The 25,076-nt window shown below is 62.9% G+C and overlaps 2 protein-coding genes across 4 annotated transcripts; both read left to right on the top strand.

The window, feature by feature from the left end:
• The first annotated feature begins 2,657 nt into the window (after positions 1-2,657).
• Positions 2,658-15,095, top strand: FURIN (furin, paired basic amino acid cleaving enzyme). The gene is made up of 15 exons (XM_088172791.1): positions 2,658-2,815; positions 4,689-5,056; positions 8,810-8,908; positions 9,518-9,613; positions 10,169-10,297; positions 10,538-10,614; positions 10,952-11,040; positions 11,205-11,377; positions 12,233-12,445; positions 12,535-12,635; positions 12,765-12,868; positions 13,048-13,165; positions 14,034-14,213; positions 14,316-14,972; positions 15,063-15,095. Exons 2-14 carry the CDS (start codon positions 4,877-4,879, stop codon positions 14,488-14,490), a joined length of 1,734 nt encoding a protein of 577 aa, XP_088028917.1. The 5' UTR covers positions 2,658-2,815; positions 4,689-4,876; the 3' UTR covers positions 14,491-14,972; positions 15,063-15,095.
• Positions 15,096-15,351: 256 nt separating this feature from the next.
• Positions 15,352-24,485, top strand: FES (FES proto-oncogene, tyrosine kinase). Of its 3 annotated transcripts, XM_014887866.2 has the most exons (20): positions 15,352-15,684; positions 18,578-18,667; positions 19,397-19,644; positions 19,740-19,913; positions 19,982-20,078; positions 20,433-20,616; positions 20,758-20,895; positions 21,006-21,125; positions 21,202-21,324; positions 21,399-21,585; positions 21,667-21,744; positions 21,954-22,163; positions 22,260-22,382; positions 22,587-22,640; positions 22,766-22,884; positions 23,070-23,164; positions 23,253-23,376; positions 23,488-23,645; positions 23,843-23,965; positions 24,110-24,485. In XM_014887866.2, the coding sequence occupies exons 1-20, from the start codon at positions 15,489-15,491 to the stop codon at positions 24,250-24,252; spliced, it is 2,784 nt and encodes a 927-aa protein (XP_014743352.2). In that variant the 5' UTR covers positions 15,352-15,488; the 3' UTR covers positions 24,253-24,485. The 3 variants fall into 3 exon arrangements, with proteins under 3 accessions (XP_014743352.2, XP_088028915.1, XP_088028916.1); XM_088172789.1 differs by lacking the exon at positions 22,587-22,640; XM_088172790.1 differs by lacking the exon at positions 15,352-15,684 and having other exon boundaries at positions 18,530-18,667; positions 19,483-19,644.
• The last annotated feature ends 591 nt before the right edge of the window (positions 24,486-25,076 follow it).

Below are 25,076 nucleotides of genomic sequence, written 5' to 3'. Positions count from 1 at the left end.
AGATGTTTTGTCTGGGAGCCAGAGATAAATAGAGCTGCTGCAGCCAGCAGGACCCTGTGGAGCACAGATCCTGCCTGGGTCATGGCAGTCCCAGCTCCCTGGGCACAAAAGGGTCTGCTGGCAGTATCCAGTGTGGAGGGAGAGGGCTAGACAGCACAGCGGAGGGGCTGTGGGATCACCTCTGCTGGCATGGGGGGCAGAGCAGGCTGCTCTGTGCTGGGCAAACTTTCTGGTATTGATTTGGTTCATCCAGATGTTTCTGCCTGCTGTTGCTGCCTGTTACTTCGTTTCCTCTGCTGGTTTCTCTGTGTGGGCTCTCTACCCTTTCCCTGCTGTTGCCCACCCACGGGCTGCTTTACCCTGCAATCCTGCAGGTCCCCCAGGCTGGGGTGTCTGCAGGCAAGGGTGCAGCCCCATGCTGCTCTGCCTTCCAGGGAGCTTGGGCAGATGGGCAGTTGTACTCTGTAACCTGAAAGCTAAAATGAATCTGATATTTCCCTAAAAGTGACTTTCTATTGATTGTGTGCACAGCCAAGCCACACCAGAGTGTGCTCAGTGAAGGGGAGTGTGGGGGATTCCCTCCCACCCCCAGGGAGCAGTTTGGCCCCTGTGGTTGTAGTGAGAACCCCAGGGGATCCTGGCAGGGTAGACCTCACAGGATGGGACATTATGGCCGGCTGGTAGAAGTGCTGCCAGTTCACTGGGCACTGACACAAGGAGCAGCTGCTCCTGCTGTCTCTTGGGCTGAGCTGGTGCCTCTGAGCCATGGTCCCCAAGTCTGAGAGGAGGGTTTGTGATCCTGGCAGATGTGCAGAAGTAGCTGTTTCACCCCCTCGCTGCTGGGGCAGAGGGGGGTGCCCGGCAGGCCTGTGAGGTGAGTGGGGCACAGCAGCCGCTCAGATCCATGCTGGTGGCCCCATTCTCTGCTCCTTGTGCAGCTGGGCCCAGGGGGCTCTGGGACAGCAGGTCTCCTCCCAGTCCGTGGCGTTGTGCCACCTGCAGCCAGGTGCTTCCCGACCCAGGCGTTTTCTTTGGCAGGGCTGTGGGGTCAGCGCAGGTCCCAGGCCAGGGGTTTGCGTAAGAGCACGGTACTTCCTGCCTGCCTGCCTGCCTGCCCCGTGGGGACAAGGGCCCTTTGTCAGCTCCTCTCAGCACCGAATGTCACAGGGCTGGGTGCAGCAGCTCTTCACCTGCCTAGGCACGGCTGCCAGCGCCCAAAAGAGGCATCCAGAGGTAAGGTTCATGGGTGGGGCAGGCAGCCCGCCTGCCATCCTCCCACCCACTATCGGTTTGGACTCCAGCTCTGGACCTGCCCCTGTCCATGTATCCTCCATATAACCCCATGAGGCACAGCTGGCTCCCTGTGCCCCCAAGGGCTGGCCTGGGCTTGCCAGCTACAGACACAACTCCTGAGCATGCTGCAGTGACTGGGGTCAGTGCTGCCTGTCTGGTGCACCGGGTGCCTTCTCCCCCTGGCAGGACCGTGGCCCTGAAGGTGGGCCTGGGGCACCACAGCCCCTGTGGCTGGTGGTCTCTGGTGCAGCACTTGGGGGTGGATGCCAGGGTCAGCCTAGCTTGAATACCTGCGGCCAGGGTGCTGCCCTGCAGAATTCACCCTGTTTAGCACAACAACCTGCCCTGTGCTAGATTTTCTGGGCTGTTCTCAGCATCTCGGTTACCAAGGTGACTGTTTCCTGTGTGATTGCTATGCTTCACGATCTCGATCATGGTATCTGAGTGACTTCCTTTTCTCTGTAAAGAGCACTAGGACCTGCTCCTGCCCAGGGCTGCCAGACTCGTCGCAGGTGTGGAGGATTCAGGTCAGTTTGGGTTCAGGTCACTTTGGGTTCTGCTTCATTTGTGTTGCTAATGACTCGGTCTCGTGCCCACAGAGGGTTCTTCTTTACAAATGACTGAAGCTGTGTTTCACTTCTCACCTTTTCTCTTTGGTGCAAGTCTCTCTCTTGAAAAGGGGCTGATAGTTTTTCCTCGTGTTGTTCCTTACCAGACAGTTTCTCTGTCAGGCTGCTTACAACGACCTGGGGTTGCAGCCCCGCGATACGGACCTCACGGGAAGTGCGATTCCCGCAGCCTGGCTGGGGAACTCCCTGCTCCGCGGTCTGCCAGGGTGGAACAGGCTAATCTGGCGGCTCCGTCCTGCCAGCTCCGTGTCACAGCATAACGCACCACTAGCTGCACCAGGTGGGAAACAGGGCATCTTCTGCGTGCCCTTCACGGCAGGCACGCTTACACCGCGGCCAGTGCCGCGGGCCCATGGCGGGGGTTCACGTCTCTCACAGCGCAGATCGGCGTTCCTGCCTGGGCTGGCATAGGCACCCCCCGGTGGCAAGGACAGCCCCATGCTCGGCTGCAGGAGAGGCCGTGCAAAACCCCGGGCCGTGCCCGGTACTGGCGACAGGGAACGGCCCCGATTCTGGCGGTGCCCCGGGCGAGCGGCGCGGAGGGGCTGCCGGGGGTCCGTGCCGGACCCGGCGCTGCAGCACGGGCCCGGAGGGGCGGGCGGCGGTGACGGCATCCGGCGGCGCCCGGCAGAGCGGCGGCCGGGCCGGGCCGTGCCGGGCCGTGCCGAGGGAGCCGCGCGGGGCCGGTGGCTCGGCCGTCGGGGCGGGGCCGGGCGGCGCTGACAGCTGCGCGGCGTAAACAAGCGGCCCCGCCGGCCGCCCCGGCCGCCCCTGCCTGGGCCGGGCCCGGCTCCGGGGCGGGCGCTCCGGGCGCCCCGCGGCGTGACGCGGCGCCGCCGCCGACAGACGGGCCCGGCTGCCGACGGGACGGAGCGGAGCGGGCAGGCCGCGCGGTAAGGGCGCGCGACCGGGACCGGCCTGGGAGGGCTCGACCCGCCGGTGACCGCGGTTTGACAGCTGGGGCGGCCCTGCCGGACGGGACTCGGGCGGCGGTGGGGCTGGGCCCGGGGCGACCGGCGGGGCCGCAGCCGCTGGGCAGCCCCAGCCTTAGGGCGCTGCCGGCAGGGATGTGCGGGCCCGGCGGTCCCCGGGAGCGAGTGGGGGGCCGGGCGGCCGCTCTCGGGGCTGCGGCGGGGGCAGCCGGAGCCGCCGCTGCGGGGGGCCGAGGGGAAGCCAGGCCGCGTCCCGCCCCGGCTCGGCCGCCGCCGTCCGGACCTCCGCCGCTGGAGCCGCCCCGCGGGTGCAGGCCGGGCCCCACCGCTCAGCCCGGAGCCACCGGGTTGCTGCTGTGCGGGGCTGGGTCCTTGGGCAGCGAGCAGCGGCCGGGCCGCGGTGCGGAGCCGGGAGCGCGGCTCCGCGCTGGGTGCGGCGGCCGGGCTGTCCCAGCACGCCGTGGTTCGCTGGCGGTCGGGAGGCGCCGCGGGGTCCGGGCTCTTCCCCGGCGGCCGGACTGTCCCCACGTGCAGCGGTCACCGCCGGAGCGGGATGGCTGCTGGCGCCGGGACCAACGTGGTTGGGAAACTGCCTGGCCCGGGGGCCAGGTATTGGCACGGACGCTGGTAGACCACGGCAGATAGTGTTCCGTTGTGCCGTGCTGTAGGCCTTGGCAATCTGGCACTCGGGGCTCCCGTACAGCCTCCGGTGGCTGCTCGCCACTCTGGGTGCTTCGGCGGGGCGGTCCGGCCCGGGGCTGGCCGAGGTGTGGTCTCTGATGAAGAAACCCTGTTGTGCCAGAGTCCTGCACTGTCTGTGCCGTGCCTACGGCGGGGTCTCTGTCGGCTGCTAGGACCTCTCTCCTCTGGCAGCACCGCAGGCTGCCGGCTCGCTGTGGCCACTTCTGGACGGAGGGGGATGTGGCTTCTCTGGACGCTGCTGCCTCTCACCTTTCCAGCTGTCTCTGAAGCATGACCACATATTCCAGGGTCCCTCTGGAGCTCCGGGTGTGGAGCTCACCCTGGCGCCCTGGTTGTATTGTGGGCTCCCTTACGCTGCGTTGGTCACTCCCTGCTTTTTCCCTGCACTTTTCTTGTGTTTGCCCACCCACAACGTGTGAGCTGTTCCTGGGCATCCTTGGGTTCATGCTGGAGGTGACGGTGTGTCCCTTTTCCTGGTCCTGGTTTCCACCGGGTTGTGGGGATGAGTCACACCGGTGTCACCATGTTGTGCTCCAGAGGAAGGGCAGAGCTGAGCTGCTGCTGGTGACAGGCAGCACAGTGCATGCTATGGCTGCCAGGCGCTGTCTGGTCAATGGCTGGGGAGATGAGAGCCCGGGGCTGTGCTAGCTGGAGATCAGGAGCTCCCCTTGACCTGACTTTCCTCCTTCCAGTCTCTCATTTTGCTGGGCTTCCTCACATAGCACCTGGGGACATCTCCTTTGGTCTCCCCTTGGAACTGGAGAGGCAGGCCTCCCATCCCAGTTGCTCCCATCTCTGAACCCAGATAGTCCCATCCCAGCTGGAGCAGGGGTGGTGGCAGCAGGAAGAACAGTGTCCCTGGCCTCACCATTCCCGTCTTTTGGTGCCCTCCTCTCCTCCTGGTTGATTCCCTGTTTATAAGCAAACATTGGGTAATAGGCAAGGTAAACAGTGTCTCCATGCAGGGGCAGACATGGGCACACTGCCAGGCGGCTCCGTGGCTGTCAGTGTGCCGTGGGGGACAGCAGGGGCTGTGTGCCAGGGCCCCCTCGCCCAGTGGCTGGCCCATGTCTCCGCAGGTGCAGCCTGCCCTCCTAGCCCTGGGCCTGACCACTATCCTGTCTCTCTGCAGATCGTGCTTCTGTCCTGGACGGTCTGTTCCTGTGCTTTTGTGGGCTTGGTCCCATGTGGGCTTGGGCTGAGCTGGGACCAGCAGGGCAGAGAGGCCGGTGTGCCTCGGAGTGCTGACACTGGGAGGCTGCTGGACCTCCTGCTCCCAGGACCCTCCTGCTCCCCAGCACGAGGAACCCCGATACTCTGATGGATCTGAGGCCCTACTCGCTGCTGTTGGTCTGGACTCTGGTGGTTGCCCTCGCTCTCCTGGACCAGGAGGTGCTGGCCCAGCGTATTTACACCAACACCTGGGCTGTGCTCGTCCCTGCAGGACCCCAGGAGGCTGACAGGCTGGCCAGGAAGCATGGATTCCTCAACCTAGGCCCGGTAAGTCTCCTGCTTCCCTTTTCTAAAGGAGCTACTGTTCTCTGCCATGGTCTGGGCAGGCGCTGAGCTTAGCCTTAGAGCTGGCTTGGGGCCTCCTCGTTTTTGGCAGCAGGGTCACTGTGTTTGTGCCTGTTTGCTGTGGCCTTCCAGCATCTGCTTGGATGGTGGCAATTGACTGTATGGAGCCAATTGACTTGATGGTGGCAATTAACTATATGGAGCCAGGGCCTCCCCCTGTCACTGGGACCTTCTGGTGACGTGGCATGGCACAACGTGGCACAGCACTCTGCCTGCTGGATGGGGAAGGAGGAAAAGCGCATCCTAGCGTGAAGGAACTGGACTGGAAGTGCTGTGCAGTGACGGATGGGAAGGCTTCCAGATTCCACTGTTGGTCCTCACAACAAGCTGCCCAGTGCAGCATGGCCTCGGCTGAGCAGGATGGCAGCAGCGCCTCTGAGCTATCCCCAGAGGGGTCTGACAGCAGCTGTGTATTCTTACCCCTGAACTGTCCTTGACAGAAGGTGTGTCAGCAGGTCCCCCCAAGGCTCAGCTTTCCCTGCCTCAGCCAGGGAACAGGCAGTGTGCGTGGCTGTGCTGGGAGTGAGCTGTTTCTCTGGGAAGGAAGTGCAGGGTGAAATCCCAGAGGAAATTGCACAACTGGTGGCTGTGGTGTCAGGACCTCGCTGTGAGCAGCTGCTGGGAGCAGTGGCAGTGGGAAGGTGGCTGCTGCAGGAGCCTGGGACCTTGTCCTGCCACCCAAAAGGAGCCCTGCATGGGCACTGGGTATTTAGGGCCCTCTGGGTCAGGGAGCCCCAAGTCCTCCAGGACTTGTGCCATAGGAGTGAACTGTGGGGGTTGTGGCTAGGCCCTGGTGTGGGTGTCTGCACTGGGTGGGCCGTGCTGGTTAGGCAGCTGCTGTCAGTGTGGAAGAGGCTCAGAGCAGATCTCAGGGGAAAGAACTTGTCAGGCCAGGGTAGCTGCCATGCATAGGAGACTGGGAGAGTGGCATGTCCCACCAGACTGGATCTCTGATGAGACGCCTTGGAGTGAGGATGGGGCTGAGGTACCACCAGCCTGCTCCTGGCAGTGCTTCTCATCATACAGTCGTGCCTGGTTCCAGGCCTGGCTGCCAGGGGCACTGGTTCTGTGGCTTCATCTCCACAGTGCAGGGCCTCATGCTTCAGCTGAGAGCCCAGGCCTGTCGTGAGTTCCAGCCCAGTGAGCCACAGAGGCTCTGTGCCAGCTCTGCCCTTGTCTTCTCCCCACACCGTGGTTCTGCAGCTGGAGGCTGGCGCCTCTTCCTGGCTCCCCATCCCCTCGCAGCAGTGAGCCTGCCCTTGCAAGCAGAGCCCCACATGCTGCAGCAGCCCAGGCTGTGTCAAGAGCTTCTGGTCTGGGCATGTTTTCTCCCGTTCTGGAGCCTGTCCCACTGTCTGCACTGTGGGACGAGGTTTGGCTGGCCAGGGCTTTGCAGAGGGGTCATGGTGGTCCAGTGAGAAGAGCATGGCTGGAAAGAGGCTGGCCTTCCCTCGCAGGTTCCTGGACTGCTCCTCCTGGGGGTGTGTGCCACTGAGCAGGATGTGCAGCCAGGCTGGGAGTGGGGGAATAGGGCGTGTCTGGCAGTGCCCCAGTGAGAGGGCCCCAGCCCTTATCTGAGAGGATCCTGGCCTCAGCCTGGGGTCTGGACACTGTCCCCAAAGCTGTGCTGTCCTGGCATACCCCCAGCTCCGCTGCTGCCTGTGGAGTGGGAGCCAGTGGCACCTTGGGCAGAAGGCCCATGACTAGTTCCAGTGGCCTTGGGGAGGGCATGAGGAGGACATGGGACAGCGGGGAGTCGTGGGTCAGAGGTGGGGACTGTGTGTGGCAGTGAGTGAGGTGGGTGTCTGAGGCTTTGCACTGCTGGGATTGTGCAGAGAAGGGGCACAGGCATTGTCCCCCAGTGCTGGGATTGGGGTCACGGGAAGGGCACTGATGGTGCCATCCCTGGGCTGTGCTGGCAGGACAGTGCCATCCTGGGAGGGGGTGGTCCTGTGTCCCATGCCACTGGGCTGCAGGTCCAGCATATTGCTCCACTCCCAGAGCCCTGGTCAGGCATACAGGCAGCCTTCTAGCTCTGGGACTGGCCAGGGTGGTTGGGAGCTGTGGCCAGGGCAGCAGCACTGAACTGGCAGCAGGAACACGTGGTGCTGGGGGTTGGCTTTGCCCTTGCTGAGGACAGGGACGGTGGAGATTAGGGTGGAAGTGTGTGGGCTGGCCAGCTCCTGGCTGCCACCACAGTGTCAGTGCAGACCTAATCCAGTTGGATGACCAGTCAGAGCCGTGGTCTGTGTGCAGGAACAATCTGGGCTCTGTCCATATCCCCAGAGGGGGTGAGGGAGATGCTGTGGGAGAGTGACTAGCCTGCATTCCCCCACCAGCCCTGTGCAGAGGCTTTGTACTTTGTACACCTCCTCAAGGGTTCTGAACTGAGAGGCATTTTGGGCTGTCCTGGGGGAACGCAGTTTGCCAGAGGAACAAGTACCAGGCTTTGGGGTGAAGTGTGTACCTGGGAGAGCCAGCTGCTGCCCTGGGCCTGAGGGTGCTCAGCTGGGTGCACCTTGCTCAGCCCAGTCTGTCCAAATTGGCAGCACATCTGCAGAGCTCTAATAAGCTGGGGAGGTTTGTTAGCCCCACACAGACTGTTTTGAGGCAGCCTGAGGTGGAGGAGGGTGAGATGTCCTCATATTCCTACAGCCCTTGCAGCCCAGCCCCTTCAGCTCTGGCACAGCCTGGGCAGCTGGATCCTGCCTGTGGCTGCTGCCTGGGCTTTGTGACTCACAGGGGGCTGGGTGCTTGCTTGGCCCCTTCTCCCCAGTTAGGGCAGGCTGCTGGGCTGGGAGGCCCTGGGCAGCCAGGGTGGGGCCATTGTGTCTGTCGGCCCCAGGACGTGCGGGAAGGGATACGGAAATGACAGCGCTGGAGAGGGTTTGGGGTTTAAAAATAACCATCTGGGCGGCAGCATGGCCTCCTGGCCCCACCAGCTGTGCTGGATTCCCGTCCTGCCCCAGCTGGGCTGTGCTGGACTCCCAGTCTGGGCTGTCTCCACATGGGAGTGGAGCTGGGGTGAGCACAGCACGGCTGCTTGGCAGTGGGAATTGGACCCCACTGGGGTTGGATGCCTGCATGCCCCCTGCTCTGCCCCACTGAAACTGGTAGAGGCTGACACTGGGTGGGTGTTCCAGTAGGGCACCTGGGGAGGAGCCAGCAGCCTGTCCAGAGGTGCAGACCCTGCGCTGGCTGGGACCACCTGGGTGTGGGGCCTGGAGCCACTGGGACCTTCTTCCAGGAGGAGCTGGTTGGCACTGTGAGAGAAGGCAGTGGTTTTGTCTCCTGAGTCTGGTGTCTCTCACAGGCTGACTGTGAAAGGCCTGTCCCTCTCTGCCTCTGCTTGCCTGGGGCTTTCCTGCCAAGGCAGCAGCTTTTTTGGACAATGTGAGACTTGCTGCCATGTGGGACCTGTGGGAGGGTGAGGTGCACAGCGACTGCATTTCTGCTACTCCAGAGTCTTCCCAGCTGCCGTGTCACCAGCTGCCACAGCTTCTCACAGGAGGTCCCACCCAGAGCATTGGACACAAGCCTCACCAGCCACTCTAGGGTGGGGGGCCCAGCCTGTGCATGGCAGCCCAGGAGCTCAGGATTGCAGATACGGGGTGTGGAGAATCGGGGCGACCAGGCTGTCGTGTCTGTCCTATGAGCAGCATTTCTGTGTTGCAGATCTTTGGCGACTATTACCACTTTCGGCACCGTGGCGTGGTGAAGCGTTCCCTCTCACCCCACCAGCCCTGGCACAGCCGCTTGGCCAGGGAACCGCAGGTACGAGCGAGGAGTGCCTGACTTTGGGCCCAGGCACTTCACAGGGGCACGTGAGCCGGTGCTGGGCACAAGGCAGGGCTGAGCTGCCTTAACCATTCCTTGGCAGAGGCAGGTGGGAGCCCACCGCGTGTCTGGCAAGGGCAGGGGGTTGGTGGAGCCAGTATCATTGACCTGTGGGTTGTCGCAATCCCAGCGTCCAGGAGAGCCTCTGTTCCCAGAAGAGCTCTGTGTACTTGTACACAACACAAGGTGTGCAGGGCAATAAACAGATCCCAGAGCAGTGGCCTGTGGGGCCTGCTGTTTTCCCCATCCTCTGGCTTCAGCCCAGGCCCTGGAAGGCGTGTGGTGTGGCATGGCAGCTCTCAGCAGCCCGTGTCTCAGTGCAGCTTGGCACTCTGACCGTCCTGCTCCACTGGAGCGCAGCCTTTGCAGGGCACAGCCAGGCAGGGGGCCTGGAGGGCTGGCCTGGGAGTGGCACTAGCTCTGACAGGCCAGAGCTGACTGTGAGCTCCCCGGGGAGAGCCCCTCCAGGCAGGCTGAGGGCTGGGGTCATGAGGAGCTTGTGTCATGAGGGGTCAGCGAGGGATCCCCTGCCTTCTCTGCCCTCAGGTGCAGTGGCTGGAGCAGCAGGTGGCAAAGCGCAGGACCAAGAGAGACGTTTTCATGGAGCCCACGGACCCCAAATTCCCGCAGCAGTGGTACCTGGTGAGTGTTGGGTGAGGAAGGGGCGCGTGCGAGTTTGGGGACACAGGTGTGGCCACCTAGGAACTGCTGTCAGGCAGCGGCTGCTAGGCGGGCAGGAGGGAGGAGGAGGAGGGGAAAGCCTGGGGCAGGCACCCAGTGCTGTGTTATGGGAACTCCCCAGGGAAGAGGCTCTGCTCACAGAGCTGTGGCTCCTGGCTGGAGGGCTGGGGGGAGCCCAGGATTGGACTAGGAGCCAAGCCTTTAGCTTGGACCAGTAATTTAGCCCAGCCTTTAGCTTGGCTTGGTCCATGCCTCTGCCTGCTTCCTGGAGCTTGGGCACAAGCCTGATCTCTGCGAAGGGTGCTTTGTCTGTGGGACTCGAGCACAGTCTGGGGCTCAGTCTTGCTTTCAGAGCAGCCCTTCTCAGCTAGTTGTGCCCAAACCTGTGCCCGGGTCCCTGGGGCTCCTTGTCGCAACCCACAGAAGAGGGGTGAGAGCTGGGTGGGTTTTGGGCACACACCCATCACAGTGGCTGTGGCTGAGCACATCTCTTAGTGCCAAGGCTTCTCTTGGCAGTACAACACAAACCAGCGGGACCTGAACGTGCGCCAGGCCTGGGAACAGGGATACACCGGCAAAGGCATAGTGGTGTCCATCCTGGATGATGGCATTGAGAAGAACCACCCTGACCTGGAGGCCAACTATGTGAGTTTGGGTGATGGTGTGGGGCGGAGTGCTGTGGGAGCTGGTCTGGGCAGCTGTGTCCATGCAGAGCAACCCCAGAGCTGTGAGGCACAGGTCTGGTGCCCACCATGGAGGGACATTGGAGGTGAGGTTGGAGCCTGCCCACCCTGCTCAGCTCAGCCTGAGTGTAGGCATGGAGTAAGGGCAGTGGGGCTCGGTGGCTAAGGTAGACAGTCTCCAAGGGTCCAATTTGTCTTCCAGGACCCGGGGGCAAGTTTTGACGTCAATGACCAGGACCCAGACCCGCAGCCTCGCTACACGCAGATGAATGACAACAGGTGAGGCAGGAGGGAGGGGTGAAGATGCAGAGCCTAAGTGTGGCAGGGAGTTAGTGCAGTGCCACCCTACATGGGCCCCTGGAAACTGTGAGGTTGGCAGCATACTCCTGCCCCATGGGGAACTCTTCACCTCCCTTTTTGACGTGAGCAGCATCCTTTTTCTGCCCAGAGCCAGTGTGGGCTGTTCAGTGCCCTGGCTCTGGAGGAGCCTTCATTGGCTGCCTGGTTTGAGGGGACGAGAGGCAGCCTGGATGGGGGCTGCTGGGGCTGCAGCCAATACTGACCCCTGTGCTCCTCACACCCTCTATGACCACACTTTGTCCTGCTTGGGTTGCAGACATGGCACGCGCTGTGCTGGGGAAGTGGCTGCCGTGGCAAACAATGGCATCTGTGGTGTTGGCGTGGCATACAACGCCAGGATCGGAGGTGGGTGCTGCCCTGCCCTGGGTCCTGTGGGCCTTGAGTGGCCACAGCAGCAGCTGAGCTGGGGGCACTGCTGGCTGAAGCAGCCCTGTGACAGCCTGTGGAGGGTTCTCACCGTGACACTCTGCCCCAGCCAGTTGCCCGTGACATTTGCTCTCTGGCCCTAGGTGTGCGCATGCTGGATGGGGAGGTGACCGATGCTGTGGAGGCCCATTCCCTGGGTCTCAACCCCAACCACATCCACATCTACAGTGCCAGCTGGGGCCCTGAGGACGATGGCAAGACTGTGGATGGCCCAGCCCGGCTGGCAGAGGAGGCTTTCTTCCGTGGGGTGAGCCAGGTGAGAAGAAGGGTTTGCTGGGGGAGCACTGGCCTTACTCCTGCCCTCCTCTCAGGTGTCCCTTCCCTCTGCCTGCCCTGGTTGTTACCCTGGCCCTCCCAGGATGAGCCATCTTCCAGCCCATCTCTAGGATCAGGCTCTGTTAGTTTTTCTTGTTCTTCCTGTATGATGGTTCTGAGTCAGGACTCCTCCCATGTGGTGTTATCTCACTGCTGTGAGGGCTCCTGTGTGGGATGCTCTCTCCCTGCTCTCCCAAGCTCTCTCCTGGTTCTTGTCTGATTTTGTGCCAGCTGCTCACCCTTGCTTCCTCCACCCATCCTCCCCCACTGTCCCTTTGTGCTGGCAGTGTTGCCCACCTTGGGAACTGTGTCATGTTCTGCCCAGCATTCCCCACAGAGAGATGCATGTGGTGCCATGCTGACTCTGTCACATCCTCTGCGAGGGTAGCTGCCACGTTTGGGTGCTGGGGCATGGCTGGGACTGTGCTGTGGCTCCCACAGCTCTGCTAGGCACTGCAATCCCACACAGACGGAGTCAGGCCAGGTGACTTCTGAGCAGAAGACTTGGGCTCCTGGAAGCCTCACATTGTCTGGGCCTCCTGCTGCCTGGTGTGTCACCCACTGGGATAGCCCTGGAGCCTCTGCCGAGGTGCTGGGCACCCCTCCATAGGCATAGGGGTGGCGAGGGTGCCCGGGTTGGTGGGCTGTGACTGGGGTGTCATGCTGTCCCCCGTGTCCCAGCTGCATCTGCTCTGTCCGACTCAGGCTGGCACCATCCACTTGTCCCCAGCTCCAGCCTGGCGTTTCCTGTGTTTGGCAGTGCTGGTGCTTGCCCTCACCCTGCCTCTGTTGCTAGGGCCGAGGCGGGCTGGGCTCCATCTTCGTCTGGGCATCTGGGAATGGGGGCCGTGAGCATGACAGCTGCAACTGTGACGGTTACACCAACAGCATCTACACGCTGTCCATCAGCAGCACCACTCAGTACGGCAACGTGCCCTGGTACAGCGAGGCCTGCTCCTCCACCCTCGCCACCACCTACAGCAGTGGCAACCAGAATGAGAAGCAGATTGTGAGTGGGGGCTGCTGCTGTCCGCAGGCCGGGGGCTCGGGGGTGGGATGTGCCCCCAGCATTTCCTGCCCTGGTGCTCCTCCTCGCAGGTGACGACTGACCTCAGACAGAAGTGCACCGAGCTGCACACCGGGACATCGGCCTCAGCGCCCCTGGCCGCTGGCATCATCGCCCTCGCCCTGGAGGCCAAGTAAGGGCAGCACAGAGGAGGCTGCATGGGGGTGGCTGTGCCAGCTCCATGCAGCAGTGGCACCTGGACGTGGACCTGCCTGGGGCCAGCAGGAACTAGCACTGACCTGAGCTCCATGTCTCCCTGTAGCAAGAACCTGACCTGGCGGGACATGCAGCACCTGGTGGTGCAGACCTCAAAGCCAGCTCACCTGAATGCCAATGACTGGGTCACCAATGGTGTTGGCCGCAAAGGTACTGGGGTGCTGAGGTGGGACCAGGGAGTCCCTGTCCCACATGTCCCACTTGCCATGGGGTGCTGAGGCAGAGTGCCCTGGCAGCTCTGTGGGTGAAGGAGGCAGGAGGGCCCAGTGAGCATGGACAGGCAAACAGGGTACCCTCAGGAGTGGCACTGACCCCCTCTTTGTCCACAGTGAGCCACTCGTATGGCTACGGCCTGCTGGATGCTGGGGCCATGGTGAGCTTGGCTAAGAACTGGACCACGGTGGGACCTCAGAGGAAGTGTGTCATTGACATCCTTGCAGAGCCCAGGTACAGGCTAGTGAGCTCAGGAGAGGATCACTCGACATCTGTTCAGCACAGGAGCTTGAGAGCCTCTGGGCCAGAGCAGGGAGTGGGGAGAATCTCGGGGCCCGAACTGCTGCTGAGACCCTTGGAGCATCCTCCTGCGAGAGCCTGGGGAGAGCTGGGACAGGCACCTCCAGCCATCCAGCTCTGACGTCACTGCTGAGCCTCCTGGCCATGGGGCTGGGCCAGTGAATGTGGCAGACTGGGGCGCTGTGGTTGGCAACAGCCAGCACGAGTCATCCTGGACAGAGGGGCTTTTCAGGGGTTAGACAGAAGCTCCTTTGACTCCTGCTTGGCTGCTGCTGCCACAGTGCAGCATGTGCAGTCTTGTCTGTGGCCAGGGCACTCCCTAGGGGCTCCTGGGTGGGGGAATCACGTTCCTGTGCATGAAGGGAGCTAGGGCTGGGCCCTGCCCTGACCCCTCTGGGAGCCAGCGCTGTGTGGATACCGCAGGCACATCCTGTGCTGGCTCCAGGGGGGAGCGGCCACACATGACTCTGCTCGTCCCATCCTTGCTGTGCCATGCAGCGTGTAGCTGGCCTGCAGCATGTGAATAAAGGGGCTATTCAGGGCTTGCACAGAGTGGTGCCTGGGGAGGCAGCACTGGGCAGCACAGTCCCCCCCCTATGCCCAGGGGCTGGGGTACCTCTTCTCCTGCCTACACCCATCTGGGAATGGTACAGTGGTGGTGCCACTCTGACCCACTGCAGATTTGATTGCTGCTCTGGATGCCCAGTGCCCAGGACAGCTGCAGAGCCCCACAGCAAGGAATGGGGACTGTGGTATGTTCCTCTGGTCTGGGACTGGCCTCACACATGCCTGTCCTCGGCAGGGACATTGGGAAACGTCTCGAGGTGCGGCGGAAAGTGGATGCCTGCCTGGGGAAAGCCAACTACATCAGCCGGCTGGAGCACGCTCAGGCCAGGCTGACACTGTCCTACAACCGGCGGGGGGACCTGGCCATCCACCTGGTCAGCCCCATGGGCACCCGCTCCACCCTCCTGGCTGCCAGGTGGGTGCTGGGCCGTGGGGTGCCCCGGGCTGGCGCCTGGCCTGGGCTGGCGCAGGTGAGTTTGGGATATGTTAACACCCACATTTTGCCTCTGCTGTTCAGGCCCCACGACTTCTCAGCCGATGGCTTCAACGACTGGGCCTTCATGACGACACACTCGTGGGATGAGGACCCCTCTGGGGAGTGGGTGCTGGAGATTGAGAACACCAGTGATGCCAAGAACTACGGTAGGGGTGTGCTTCCCCATCCACTGCCTCCCTCCAAGAATGAAATGTGAGCTGTGTGGTCACCCAGCTTTCCCCCCTGTTCCTGAGCTGAGGAGCCAGTAACATCTTGGATGTTTTGGGTGATATGGCTGGGGAGAGGCTGGACTTGGGCATATGGGATGGTGCTGCAGCCCCTCTGGGGGCAGTGGGAGTTCAGGCAGAAGGAGACTCCATGCCAGCTCACATGACCCCTGCCCCTTGTGACTCCAGTGCAGGGGCACGACTCCACAAGAGGCACTCTCCCAGGTGGTGGGCACAACCCTGCTGACCCCTGGCAGCCAGGATGGGGCACCAGCGTGAGCCCCTTCCCTGTGCCTGTCATGGGCATGGGTGGTCTTGTGGGCGCCTCTGTGGTCCTCACTCTGCGTTCTTGCAGGCACGCTTACCAAGTTCACACTTGTGCTGTATGGGACAGCCACCGACTCCCCCAGCCTCTCCAACCAGCTGGAGAGCAGTGGCTGCAAGACCCTGACCCCCAGCCAGACGTGTGTGGGTGAGTATGGGGACAGCAGGGAGGAAATGCGGGCACAGGCAGCCCCAGCCCGTGCTGACCCTGCCCGTGCTGACCCTGCCTGTCCCACAGTCTGCGAGGAGGGGTACTACCTGCACCAGAAGAGCTGCCTGAAGCGCTGCCCTCCTGGCTTCGCACCTGGTGTCCAGAGCACACACTACAACCTGGAGAACAGCGTGGAGCCCATTGCACCCCACCTCTGCCTGCCCTGCCACCCCTCCTGTGCCACCTGTGCGGGACCTGGCCCCAACCAGTGCCTCACCTGTCCTGCACACTCCCACTTCAGCAGCCTGGACCTCTCCTGCTCCCACCAGACACAGAGCAGCCGTGCATCCCCTGCCCTGGCAGATGGCGAGGGACCAGCTGAGGCCCCCCCTCCAGTCAACTTGCCTGTCCTCATCGCCAGCCTCAGCTGCATCTTCATCGTCATCATCTTTGTCACCATATTCTTGGTGCTGCAAGCACGCTCAGGCTTCAGCCTGCGAGGTGTGAAAGTGTATGCCCTGGACAGCGGGATCATCTCCTACAAGGGGCTCCCCTCTGACATCTGGCAGGAGGAGGGTCCCTCTGAGTCGGACGGTGAGGATTACGAGGCCCACAGCGAGAGGACTGCCTTCATCAGAGACCAAAGTGCCCTTTGATGAGCCCTCCTGCCCCTCCCTCCTCCCTGCCCAGCACCGCAGGGCTGTGGCAGGTGAGGCTGAGGGGCCCTGGACTCTGCCCCTGTCCTCTTCCTGCACTGCAGCAGCTCGGGGCTCCTGCCCACTGGCACCGTCCCTCAGCCCCAGTCTGGGTGGCCAGGCATGGTCGTGCAGGCACCATCCCCAGCACAACACTGTCCCAGTCTTGCACCATCCCTCCTGGCCCTGCGTCCATCCTGTGCCCCATGCCGGGTGTTTGGTGGCAGTGGTGCCCCTGCTGGGTACAGGGCTGCTGCTTGGGGTCTTGGATGGGCAGCGTGTGAAGGCCCTGAGTTGCCACGGCTCAAGGTGGGCTGGCTGGGACAGGGGTGGCTCTGCTCCCAGGGCTGATTCCAGCCTGTGCCACAGCATCCCCCTGCCCCTCCCACCCTCGGCCCCTGCGGAGCTGTGTTCCAGGTTCAGTTCGTTGTGTCCCAGCTCCCTGCTGCCTCCCCTGGGCCTGTCTGCTTCCACCCGTGCCCTTCAACAGCAATAACGGCCAGGCCTCAGCTGCTGCTGCTGCTGCCCACTGCCTGCCCATCCCACGGCCGCTGCCTGCAGCGGGTAGGGGCCCTGGCACCGGGGAGCACAGGCTGGGCACTGCCTGACCCTGTGCCCATGGCACAGCCCGCACCTGGGCAGGGACCCCTCGCACAGTCCCTGCTCTGGGGGGCTGCCTCGGGCCCCTTGTGTTCTGCCCCTGGGCAGGGCTGTAGGTGCTGCTGGCTGGGACTGTCAGGTAGCGCCAGTGCCAGCACTGCCCCAGCTCTGCCTGCGTCCTGCCTGTGCTGGGCGGTGCCCAGCATTCCTGCAGCCCTAGCCCCCCGACGTGCCTTGCCCCCACTTGGTGACAATCTGTTCTGCTCCCCGCTGGAGCCCTTCCCCTTGCTGCCCCTTCCCTGTGGGCTGGGGGCCAGTGCCACGAGCCCCTCTGCCGTCCGCCGCCGCACGCCGGGGCCATGGTGCAGGCTCCCACCTGCGCCAGCCATGGACGGAGCCACTGGCCAGGGGCCACAGGACTATTTTTCTATAACAACTTTTTGGTGCACAGTAATTTTTTCTTGTAATTTAATCAGCCGGGAGCTGCCTCCTGAGCCTGTTTTTAATTTAATGGATGTGGATATAACGCTAGAGAGACTGAGTTATTAAATGTTCAGAACTATGCAAACCAGCTCCGCTGCCTGTGCTCTGTATGCCATGGGTGCCCCAGCTGGGGCAGTGGCCTGGCTGTGGAGACTGTGGGCCTCAGGGGCACCCAGATCTCTGCAGATGCAGGGGGTGGGATGGAGCCCTGCCTGCAGACCTTCCCCCAGCACCAGGGACTGCCCTTCCCTGGCTGTGGGCAGTAGCCTGTGCTGGGCAGGTGTGGTGGGGACAGGCAGGGAATGTCTCTCACCTGGGTGAGGGGAAGCAGCTGCTTCTGGGGGAATGCATCCAGAGCAGCTAATTCAGAAACTGGCTGCATGGGGGGTGCGTGCTTGTGGGAAGTCTGGGGACCTTGCACCCCTTGCGCAGAGCATGAGGCTCAGTCCCTTCACCGCAGCCTGGGGCTTGGCTGCAGCCCCTGTGTCTAGCACCATCCTGCAGCCACAGCACGATGCCCCTGGAGCAGGAATGGCCAGGCTGGACCTGGGACCCACTCGTGCTGTGGCCAAGCTGCAGATACACAGCCCACCGAGCCCCGCACGGGTCCCCGGCCCCCACAAAAGAGCCTGTTGGGGCTGTGCTCCATCACAGAGACAGCTCCTCTCTGCGGAATCCGTCGGCCTCGCTGTGTCTGGGGCCGCAGTGGCTTCCTGTGGTCAGGAGAGAGCTCCCCGTGGCATGCACGGACTGCAGCGCGCTCGCCCTGCTCCGCTGCTCTCACGGGACGGGGCTGGGGCCGGGCAGCAGTCGGGGCTTCCAGAGACAGCCGGAGCTGCTGCACTTGCGGTCAGAGGCAGAGCCCTGGCCGCCCAGGAGCAGCCTGGCGCGGGCGGGGAGGGAACCCACGCTGCCGGGGGGAAGCTGCAGGGATGTTGTTGGTGGGAGAAGCAGAACGGTGGCAGCCCCTGCCTTGGAGCTGCTCCAGGGCGCGGCCGCCCCACTTTGCTCCGCTATAGGAAGGCGAGTCAGCAAAACTCCCGCCTGACACGCTTTTTCCCCGACTTCCTCTAAAAGTGGAATCGGCCCGGCAGTGTCCTGTAGGTGACATTGCAACTTCTCTGGCGCCGGAGCCTCCCTGTCGGGAGAGGGCTCAGGCCAAAACACCCAGCGGTGACCAGGCTAAGCTGAGTGGAGCTGACCTGGGCTGTGCCACTGGGCAGTGGTGGTGGCAGCTGCCCCTGTGCAGTGCAGCTGCCAGGGCTGAGCAGTGCCACCCGTGGAGCCCTTTGAAGGGGAGGTGGCCAGGGCTGCCACAGGGAGTGTGATCCCGACTATGTGGATGCAGCAAGGGCTGCGGCATGGCACTGTGGGTGTCCATCAGTAGCTGCTCTGTCCTGCTGCCGTTCACAGTCACAAGTGCCAGGCTTGGGGATGGTGGCAGGGTGGCCACCCTTCAGTGGGGCTGCATGGAGTCCTCAGGGTCCCTCAGGTCCTGCAGTCTCTTGGAGACACAGGGACATGGAGCGGGACTGGGAGTCAGGCAGGAGCAGGCATAGCTGAGGGGGCTTTGCTGGGTGGGACTGGCACTGAGTGAAGGCTCCACAGGAGCACTGGAGCCCCAGCTGTACAGGGCTGGACCTGGTGGTGTCAGGCCCTGGTGTGAGGCAGCTGGGAGAGGTGGTGGGGCTGGGAACTGCCCAGCTGCAGCAGAATTGTGTGCTGGTGTCGGCTGCTGGAGCGGGGACTGGCAGGGAGGGGAGGAAGCGCAGGAAATCTCGCAATGGCTCTATGGTCAGCGCTGGGTTTCCTGTTCCTCCCCAGGAGCCAGAGCTGCACCAGGTCGAGACCGCACCAGTCCCGGCCCCAGCAGGACGCCAGCAGCAGCTTCACAACGAAGACCAAGCAACAAATGTAGGTTGAAAGGATTGTGTCCTGGTGGGATACGAGCAGAGACAGGGGGACTCCTTTGTAGGGCTGGGAGGGTGGGTATTGGCGAGATCAAGGGCTGTGCCAGGAGACATCCTGCCCTGTACAGGGTGGTGCCCCAGCACTCTCCAGCTCCTGCTGCACTCTTGCTTCAGGGCAGGGCACCCAGGGACTGCCACTGGGGATCAGTTTGGCTCAGAATGGCCTTACTGGAGTCCTCTGTGCTGGGATGTGTCCAGGTTCAGCTCCTTTCTCTGGGGCTCAACATGCTTTTCTGCTTTTGCTGGCTTCCCACCAGTGCCCTGGCCCCTGGGAGCTCCCACACTATGGGCACAGGGGGTGACAGTGCCAATGGGCAGGACAGGACTGGAACTGCCAGAAAGGAGGGGCTGGTGCCTGCCAGGAGTGGGGGGCACGGCTGTGCTGCCCTTGGGGAGCAGCCCTACGCATGGCAGAGGTGACACTGCTGTGTACAGCTCCACACTTCCTCCTTCCCAGCACCATCCCCACAGGCCCCAGCTCCCACAGGGCTTGCAGCACTCATCCCTCTCTTTGAATGTGCTTTGCAAGGCTGTTTGCAGCGGGTGAGGGGGTTGTCTCTGCTGCACAGACCGGATGATGGGGCAGGAGGGTGTGAAATGCAAAGGACCCTGGCCACTGGGGCAGGCAGGGCAGGGCAGCAGATGTGGCTCACGCTGTCCTGCTGCCCCACAGACCTCCCCTGGCTGGACCACGGTGCCATGGGCTTTGGGCCAGAGCTGTGGTGCCCGCAGGGGCACAGTGCACTGCTGCAGCTGCAGGACGGGGAGCTGCAGCTCCTGGAGCTGATGAAGAAGTGGATGTCACAGCGGGCCAAGAGTGACCGGGAGTATGCAGGGATGCTGCACCACATGTTCTCCCAGCTGGAAAAGCAGGAGAGCGCTTGGCAGCTCCATCGTGACCGAGGTGGTCAGGTTGAGAAGGTAGGGATGCCACAGAGTAGGACTGTGTCCTGCAGGGCCCCGTGTGGTGCTGCAGGATGCCATCTCTGCGCCATCCCTGGCTCCCTTTCTTGCAGTCCTGGTGGGTGCTGGTGAGTCGGACAGAGACGCTGAGCCAGATCCTGCGGCGGCACGCGGAGGAACTGGCCGCAGGGCCACTGGCCAAGCTGAGCCTGCTCATCCGCGACAAGCAGCAGCTGCGCAAGGCCTTCAGCGAGCAGTGGCAGCAGCTCAGCCAGGAGTACAGCCGGGTATGTTGGAACCAGCAGGGGAACAAGGGAATGTGCTGGACCCACTCCCTGACCGTGTCCCTCTCCAGACGACGCAGCAGGAGATGGAGAAGCTGAAGGCACAGTACCGCAGCCTGGCACGCGACAGCGCCCAGGCCAAACGCAAGTACCAGGAGGCCAGCAAAGGTGCCAGCCTGGCCCCTGTCCCCTGCCTGACCTCCCAGCTTCCCTCATGGGTCAAGGATGGCTGGAGCACCTTGCACTCTGTGGAAACTACAGCCCAGCCTGGAATGGGTGGGGGTTCTGGGGTGGGGCAGCATAGAGGAGAGCCTATCCAGGCTCCCAAGAAGCCAGGGAGAAGTCTGGGGGGACACCACGCTGTGGGTCAGGAGCATCCCTGTGTCACAGTGTAACCACCCCAGGCTCGGTCCCCCTGCCTGCCCTGGGAGCTTCTCCCAGCCCTCACCCTCTGAGCCCTGCCCCAGTGCTGGGACAGGCGATGTGCTGGTGGTTGGGGTTTTCCACAGCTTCTCTCCACAGACAAGGAGCGGGACAAGGCGAAGGAGAAGTACGTGCGCAGCCTCTGGAAGCTCTATGCCCTGCACAACCAGTACGTGCTGGCTGTGCAGGCAGCTGCATTGCACCACCAGCACCACTACCAGCGGGTGCTGCCCAGCCTGCATCAGTCCCTCTACAGTCTGCAGCAGGAGATGGTCCTTGTCCTGTAAGAGCCCTGCCTGCCTCGCTGCCCATCCCATGCCTCACTGCCCACCCCGTGCCCCACTGCCCATCCTATGCCCCGCTGCCTGCCCTGCACCCCACTTCCAACCCCTGGGCACTCCCAGAACCAGCAGTGCTCCCGCAGAAAGGAGATCCTCAGGGAGTACTGCAGCATCAGCAGCCTGGTACAGGAGGATATGTTGGCCATGCACCAGGAGATTGCCAGTGCCATCCAGGCCATCGACCCTGCCACTGAGTACAGCAGCTTCGTCCAGAGCCACCAGTATGGCTCCATGCAGCCACAGCCTCTCTGCCGGGTACGGCCCTGCTGCCCTTGGGTGGCAGTGGCCGCCATGGGGCACGTGGAGGCAGAGCTGTGCTGGGTGCCCACAGGTACGAATCTGAGGTGCCACCAACTGTGTCCTTTGATGAGAGCCTGCTGGAGGACACAGAAAACCTGGTGCCAGGGGAGCTGCAGCTGAATGAGCTGACCCTTGAAAGTGTCCAACACTGGTGAGTGGGACTAGCCATGGGCAGGGGCAGGTGAGAGGCAGGGGCTAAGGCCCGTGCTGGCACACATCTCCTGCAGCCTGACATCGGTTGAGGAGGAGTTGGTGGCCGCCACAGAGGCTGTGAGTATCAAGGAGCAGCAGACGCGGGAGCTGAAGGCAGAGATCCATGATGAGGAGCAGGGCCGGAGCCCCGCGGAGCGGTAAGGTGCAGCAGAGGGGGGCGAGGGGCGAGGGGCGAGGGCAGCGGGTGCTGACCGCCCTGTCCCCTCCCCAGGGTGCACTTGTTGGGCAGGCGGCAGGGGCTGCACGCGGCGCGGCAGCAGCTCGAGGGCTGCCTCTGTGCCCAGGCCAAGCTGCAGGTGCAGCGGGACCTGCTGGCCAGGAAGCTGGCAGAGCTGGGCACCAGGGACCCCCTGCCCGCCCTGCCTCTGCCGGAGGATCGGCAGTCCATCTCCTCCACGGTGAGTCAGCCTCGCCTCCTGTGCTCTGGCAGCTGCAGGGATGGGGTGCAGAGCTCATGCACAGCCCATGCGTCCTTCCAGGAGCAGGAGCGGAGCGGGCCCAGCGCACTGGAGACCCTCAAGAACCACATCACGGGCATCTTCAGCCCAAAGTACTCGGTGAGTCCCTGGGCGCCTCCAGCCACCCTGCTCTCCACCCAACTGCCTTGCTGAGCCTCTCCTCTCCTTTCTGGCCACACAGTCCCCCTTGCTTCAGCACCTCCACATTCTGCTCCCACCTGCCCTTGGCACAGTTTCCAGATGCTGCTGCCCCACCTCTGGCACAGCTCAGGAGTGTGCATGGCTGGGCTCACCTTGTCTCCTTCCAGCTGCCACCCCCCGTGCCCCTAATCCCAGACGTGCAGAAGCCGCTGTGCCAGCAGGCCTGGTACCACGGGGCCATCCCACGTTCGGAGGTACAGGAGCTGCTGACCTGCAATGGGGACTTCCTGGTGCGGGAGAGCCAGGGCAAGCAGGAGTACGTGCTCAGCGTGCTGTGGGACGGGCAGCCCCGGCACTTCATCATCCAGACTGTCAATGTGAGTGACCACAAGCAAGGGGGATGGCTGGGGTGGCCTTGCATGGGCAGGCACAGGTTCCTGCCCATCACAACCTCTCGGCCTCCCTCCCTGCAGGACATGTTTCGTCTGGAGGGTGACAGCTTCCCCACCATCCCACTGCTCATCCAGCACCTCCTGCAGAGCCAGCAGCCCATCACCCGCAAGACTGGCATTGTCTTGGCCAGGGCTGTGCCCAAGGTGATAGAGGCAGTGGGGAGCAGGATGGGGCCCCCTGCGCAGGGGCAGCTCTGCCCAGCCCTTTCTCCTGTTGGTGGCTGGGCTGAGCGCCACAGATATGCTTCTCCATAGCTAGACAGGGGGACACGGACCTGAGGCTCTGCCTGAGAGGGGGCTGCAGGGTGTGTGGGCCAGGGGCAGCTCACTGGTGTCTGTTTGCTGCAGGACAAATGGGTGCTCAACCACGAGGATGTGCTGCTGGGGGAACGCATTGGTCGGGTGAGATGGGGTGCTGTGGGGTCTGCAGGAGGGGCAGGGCTGTCCTCAGAGGGTCTGCAGGAGGACAAGGACTGCCTTGTGTACTGTGCATGGTGAGCTGAGCCTGTGCACCTGTGTCTCGGAAGGGTAACTTTGGGGAGGTCTTCAGTGGACGCCTCCGTGCTGACAACACCCCCGTTGCTGTGAAATCCTGCCGGGAAACTCTTCCACCTGAGCTCAAGGCCAAGTTCCTGCAGGAAGCCAGGTCCGTGTGGCCCTTGTCCTTCTCCTGTCACTTCTGTCTGTTCTTGGAGCTGTTTGACCCTGCTGGGACTGCAGCACCCTCATGCTGTGTCCCGGGCTGGCTGGGCAGAGTGCCCTGGGGATGGCAATGGGTGGCTTGTGCCCAGGGCAGCCCTGCACTCACAATGCCCATCCTTGTCCCCGCAGGATTCTCAAGCAGTACAGGCACCCCAACATCGTGCGGCTCATTGGCGTCTGCACGCAGAAACAGCCCATTTACATCGTCATGGAGCTGGTGCAGGGTGAGCGGCCCCATCCTCGCCATCCCCACGGGGTGGGTGAGCCTGTCAGGTGTGCCTGGGCACCCACCCCTCTGCAATCTGGGCACAGGGGGGGACTTCCTGACCTTCCTGCGCAGTGAAGGTCCCCACCTCCGGGTGAAGGAGCTGGTCAAGATGACAGAGAATGCTGCTGCTGGCATGGAGTACCTGGAGAGCAAGCACTGCATCCACAGGTGGGTCCTGGCAGGACAGGGGGAGCCCTGGAATCCTCTCCACCCCATCCCCGGCCAGGTGGAGCCCCAGGGACAGCTGGGCACACGGCTGATTGCTTGGGGCTGTCTCAGGGACCTGGCTGCTCGCAACTGCCTGGTGACGGAGAGGAACACCCTGAAGATCAGTGATTTTGGAATGTCACGGGAGGAGGAGGATGGCATCTATGCCTCCACAGGGGGGATGAAGCAAATCCCTGTCAAGTGGACAGCCCCTGAAGCACTCAATTATGGTACAGGATGGAGCTGGGCATGGTCTGGCACCCACAGCTTATCTGGGAGCCAGGAAACTGGCACTATCCCACTCCCATGCACCTGGTCCTGGGGAGGGAGGCAGAGACCCTGAGCACCTCAGGAACGTGGACACAGCTGGGCAGTGGTGACACACGTGTCCCCTGCCAACACGATTCATCCTGTCCCGTGTCCCCAGGCCGATACAGCTCAGAGAGTGATGTCTGGAGCTTTGGGATCCTGCTGTGGGAAGCCTTCAGCTTGGGTGCTGTCCCCTACGCCAACCTCACCAACCAGCAGACACGGGAGGCAGTGGAGCATGGTAGGGGACATGGCTGGGGCTGGCTCCAGAGAGCCACCACGAGCTGCGGGTCCAGCACTGTGCAGCTGTGCCCCTGGGATGGCCCAGACGGGGTTGTGGGGGGTGAGGGGCCAGTGATCCATGTCCCCATCCCTGTTGGCCCAGGTGTGCGGCTGGACCCTCCCGAGCAGTGCCCTGAGGAGGTGTACCAGCTGATGCAGCGCTGCTGGGAGTACGACCCCCGCAAGCGGCCCAGCTTCAGCACCATCCACCAGGATCTCATTGCCATCCGCAAGAGGCACCGGTGACAGGGAGCACCAGGGGCCCTGGACCCATCCCACGGCAGTGCTTGGGGACACAGCGGAGCCCTGTCTGGGCAGCGGGTACTGTGGGGTGGCTGTGTGGTGCTTGTGCCCCAGGGCAGGGGCTCCTGCATGCCCCAGGGTGGGACATGGCACCCACAGCTCCTGCCCAGTTTAATCTTGTACAATAAACACACGAGCTCTGCAGCTGTGCATCTAGGAGCTGCAGGGGACATGGACATGGACTTGGACTGTACTGGCATAGGGCATTGGGATATGGCACTGGGACGAGACACTGGGATAGGGCACTGTAATGATGCACCAGGACAAGAGACTGTGACAGGGCACTGGCATGTGACGGTGCACTGGCATGGAGTATCAAGATGAAGCACCAGGACAGGGTGGACTTAGACAGAGAACTGGCATGGGGAGTACTGAGATAGGACACTGGGACTGAGGGCTGGAACGGGACCCTGGGACAGGGCACGGGGACAAGGATCACGGACAGGATACGGGGATGGTGCACACCGGGACAAGGATCACGAACAGGATACCGGGAGGGGCACACAGGGATGAGGCACACGGGGACAGGGTACCGGGATGGGGCACACAGGGATGGGGCACACAGGGATGGGGCACACCGGGACAGGGTACCGGGATGGGTACCGAGATGGGGCACACAGGGATGGGGCACACCGGGACAGGGAACCGGGATGGGCACAGGGATGGGGCACACAGGGATGGGGCACACCGGGACAGGGAACCGGGATGGGCACGGGCATCTCGACTCGGCTGTGGGGCCGGCATGGCTGCTCCCGTTGCCGGGGCCG

Source organism: Sturnus vulgaris, chromosome 13 (genome assembly GCF_052056855.1).
Source record: "Sturnus vulgaris isolate bStuVul1 chromosome 13, bStuVul1.hap1, whole genome shotgun sequence".
NCBI classification, from domain to species: Eukaryota; Metazoa; Chordata; class Aves; order Passeriformes; family Sturnidae; genus Sturnus; species Sturnus vulgaris.
This window is presented reverse-complemented; position numbering and strand designations above follow the sequence as displayed.

Coding starts and splice junctions, on each gene's coding strand:
- FES (XM_014887866.2), top strand. CDS start 15,489: ATGCCCTGGACAGCGGGATCATCTCCTACAAGGGGCTCCCCTCTGACA. Junction 22,641..22,765: donor TGGGGGAACGCATTGGTCGG/GTGAGATGGGGT, acceptor GTGTCTCGGAAG/GGTAACTTTGGGGAGGTCTT. Junction 23,646..23,842: donor CCCTGAAGCACTCAATTATG/GTACAGGATGGA, acceptor CCGTGTCCCCAG/GCCGATACAGCTCAGAGAGT.
- FURIN (XM_088172791.1), top strand. CDS start 4,877: ATGGATCTGAGGCCCTACTCGCTGCTGTTGGTCTGGACTCTGGTGGTT. Junction 8,909..9,517: donor GCTTGGCCAGGGAACCGCAG/GTACGAGCGAGG, acceptor CTCTGCCCTCAG/GTGCAGTGGCTGGAGCAGCA. Junction 11,041..11,204: donor ATACAACGCCAGGATCGGAG/GTGGGTGCTGCC, acceptor CTCTGGCCCTAG/GTGTGCGCATGCTGGATGGG.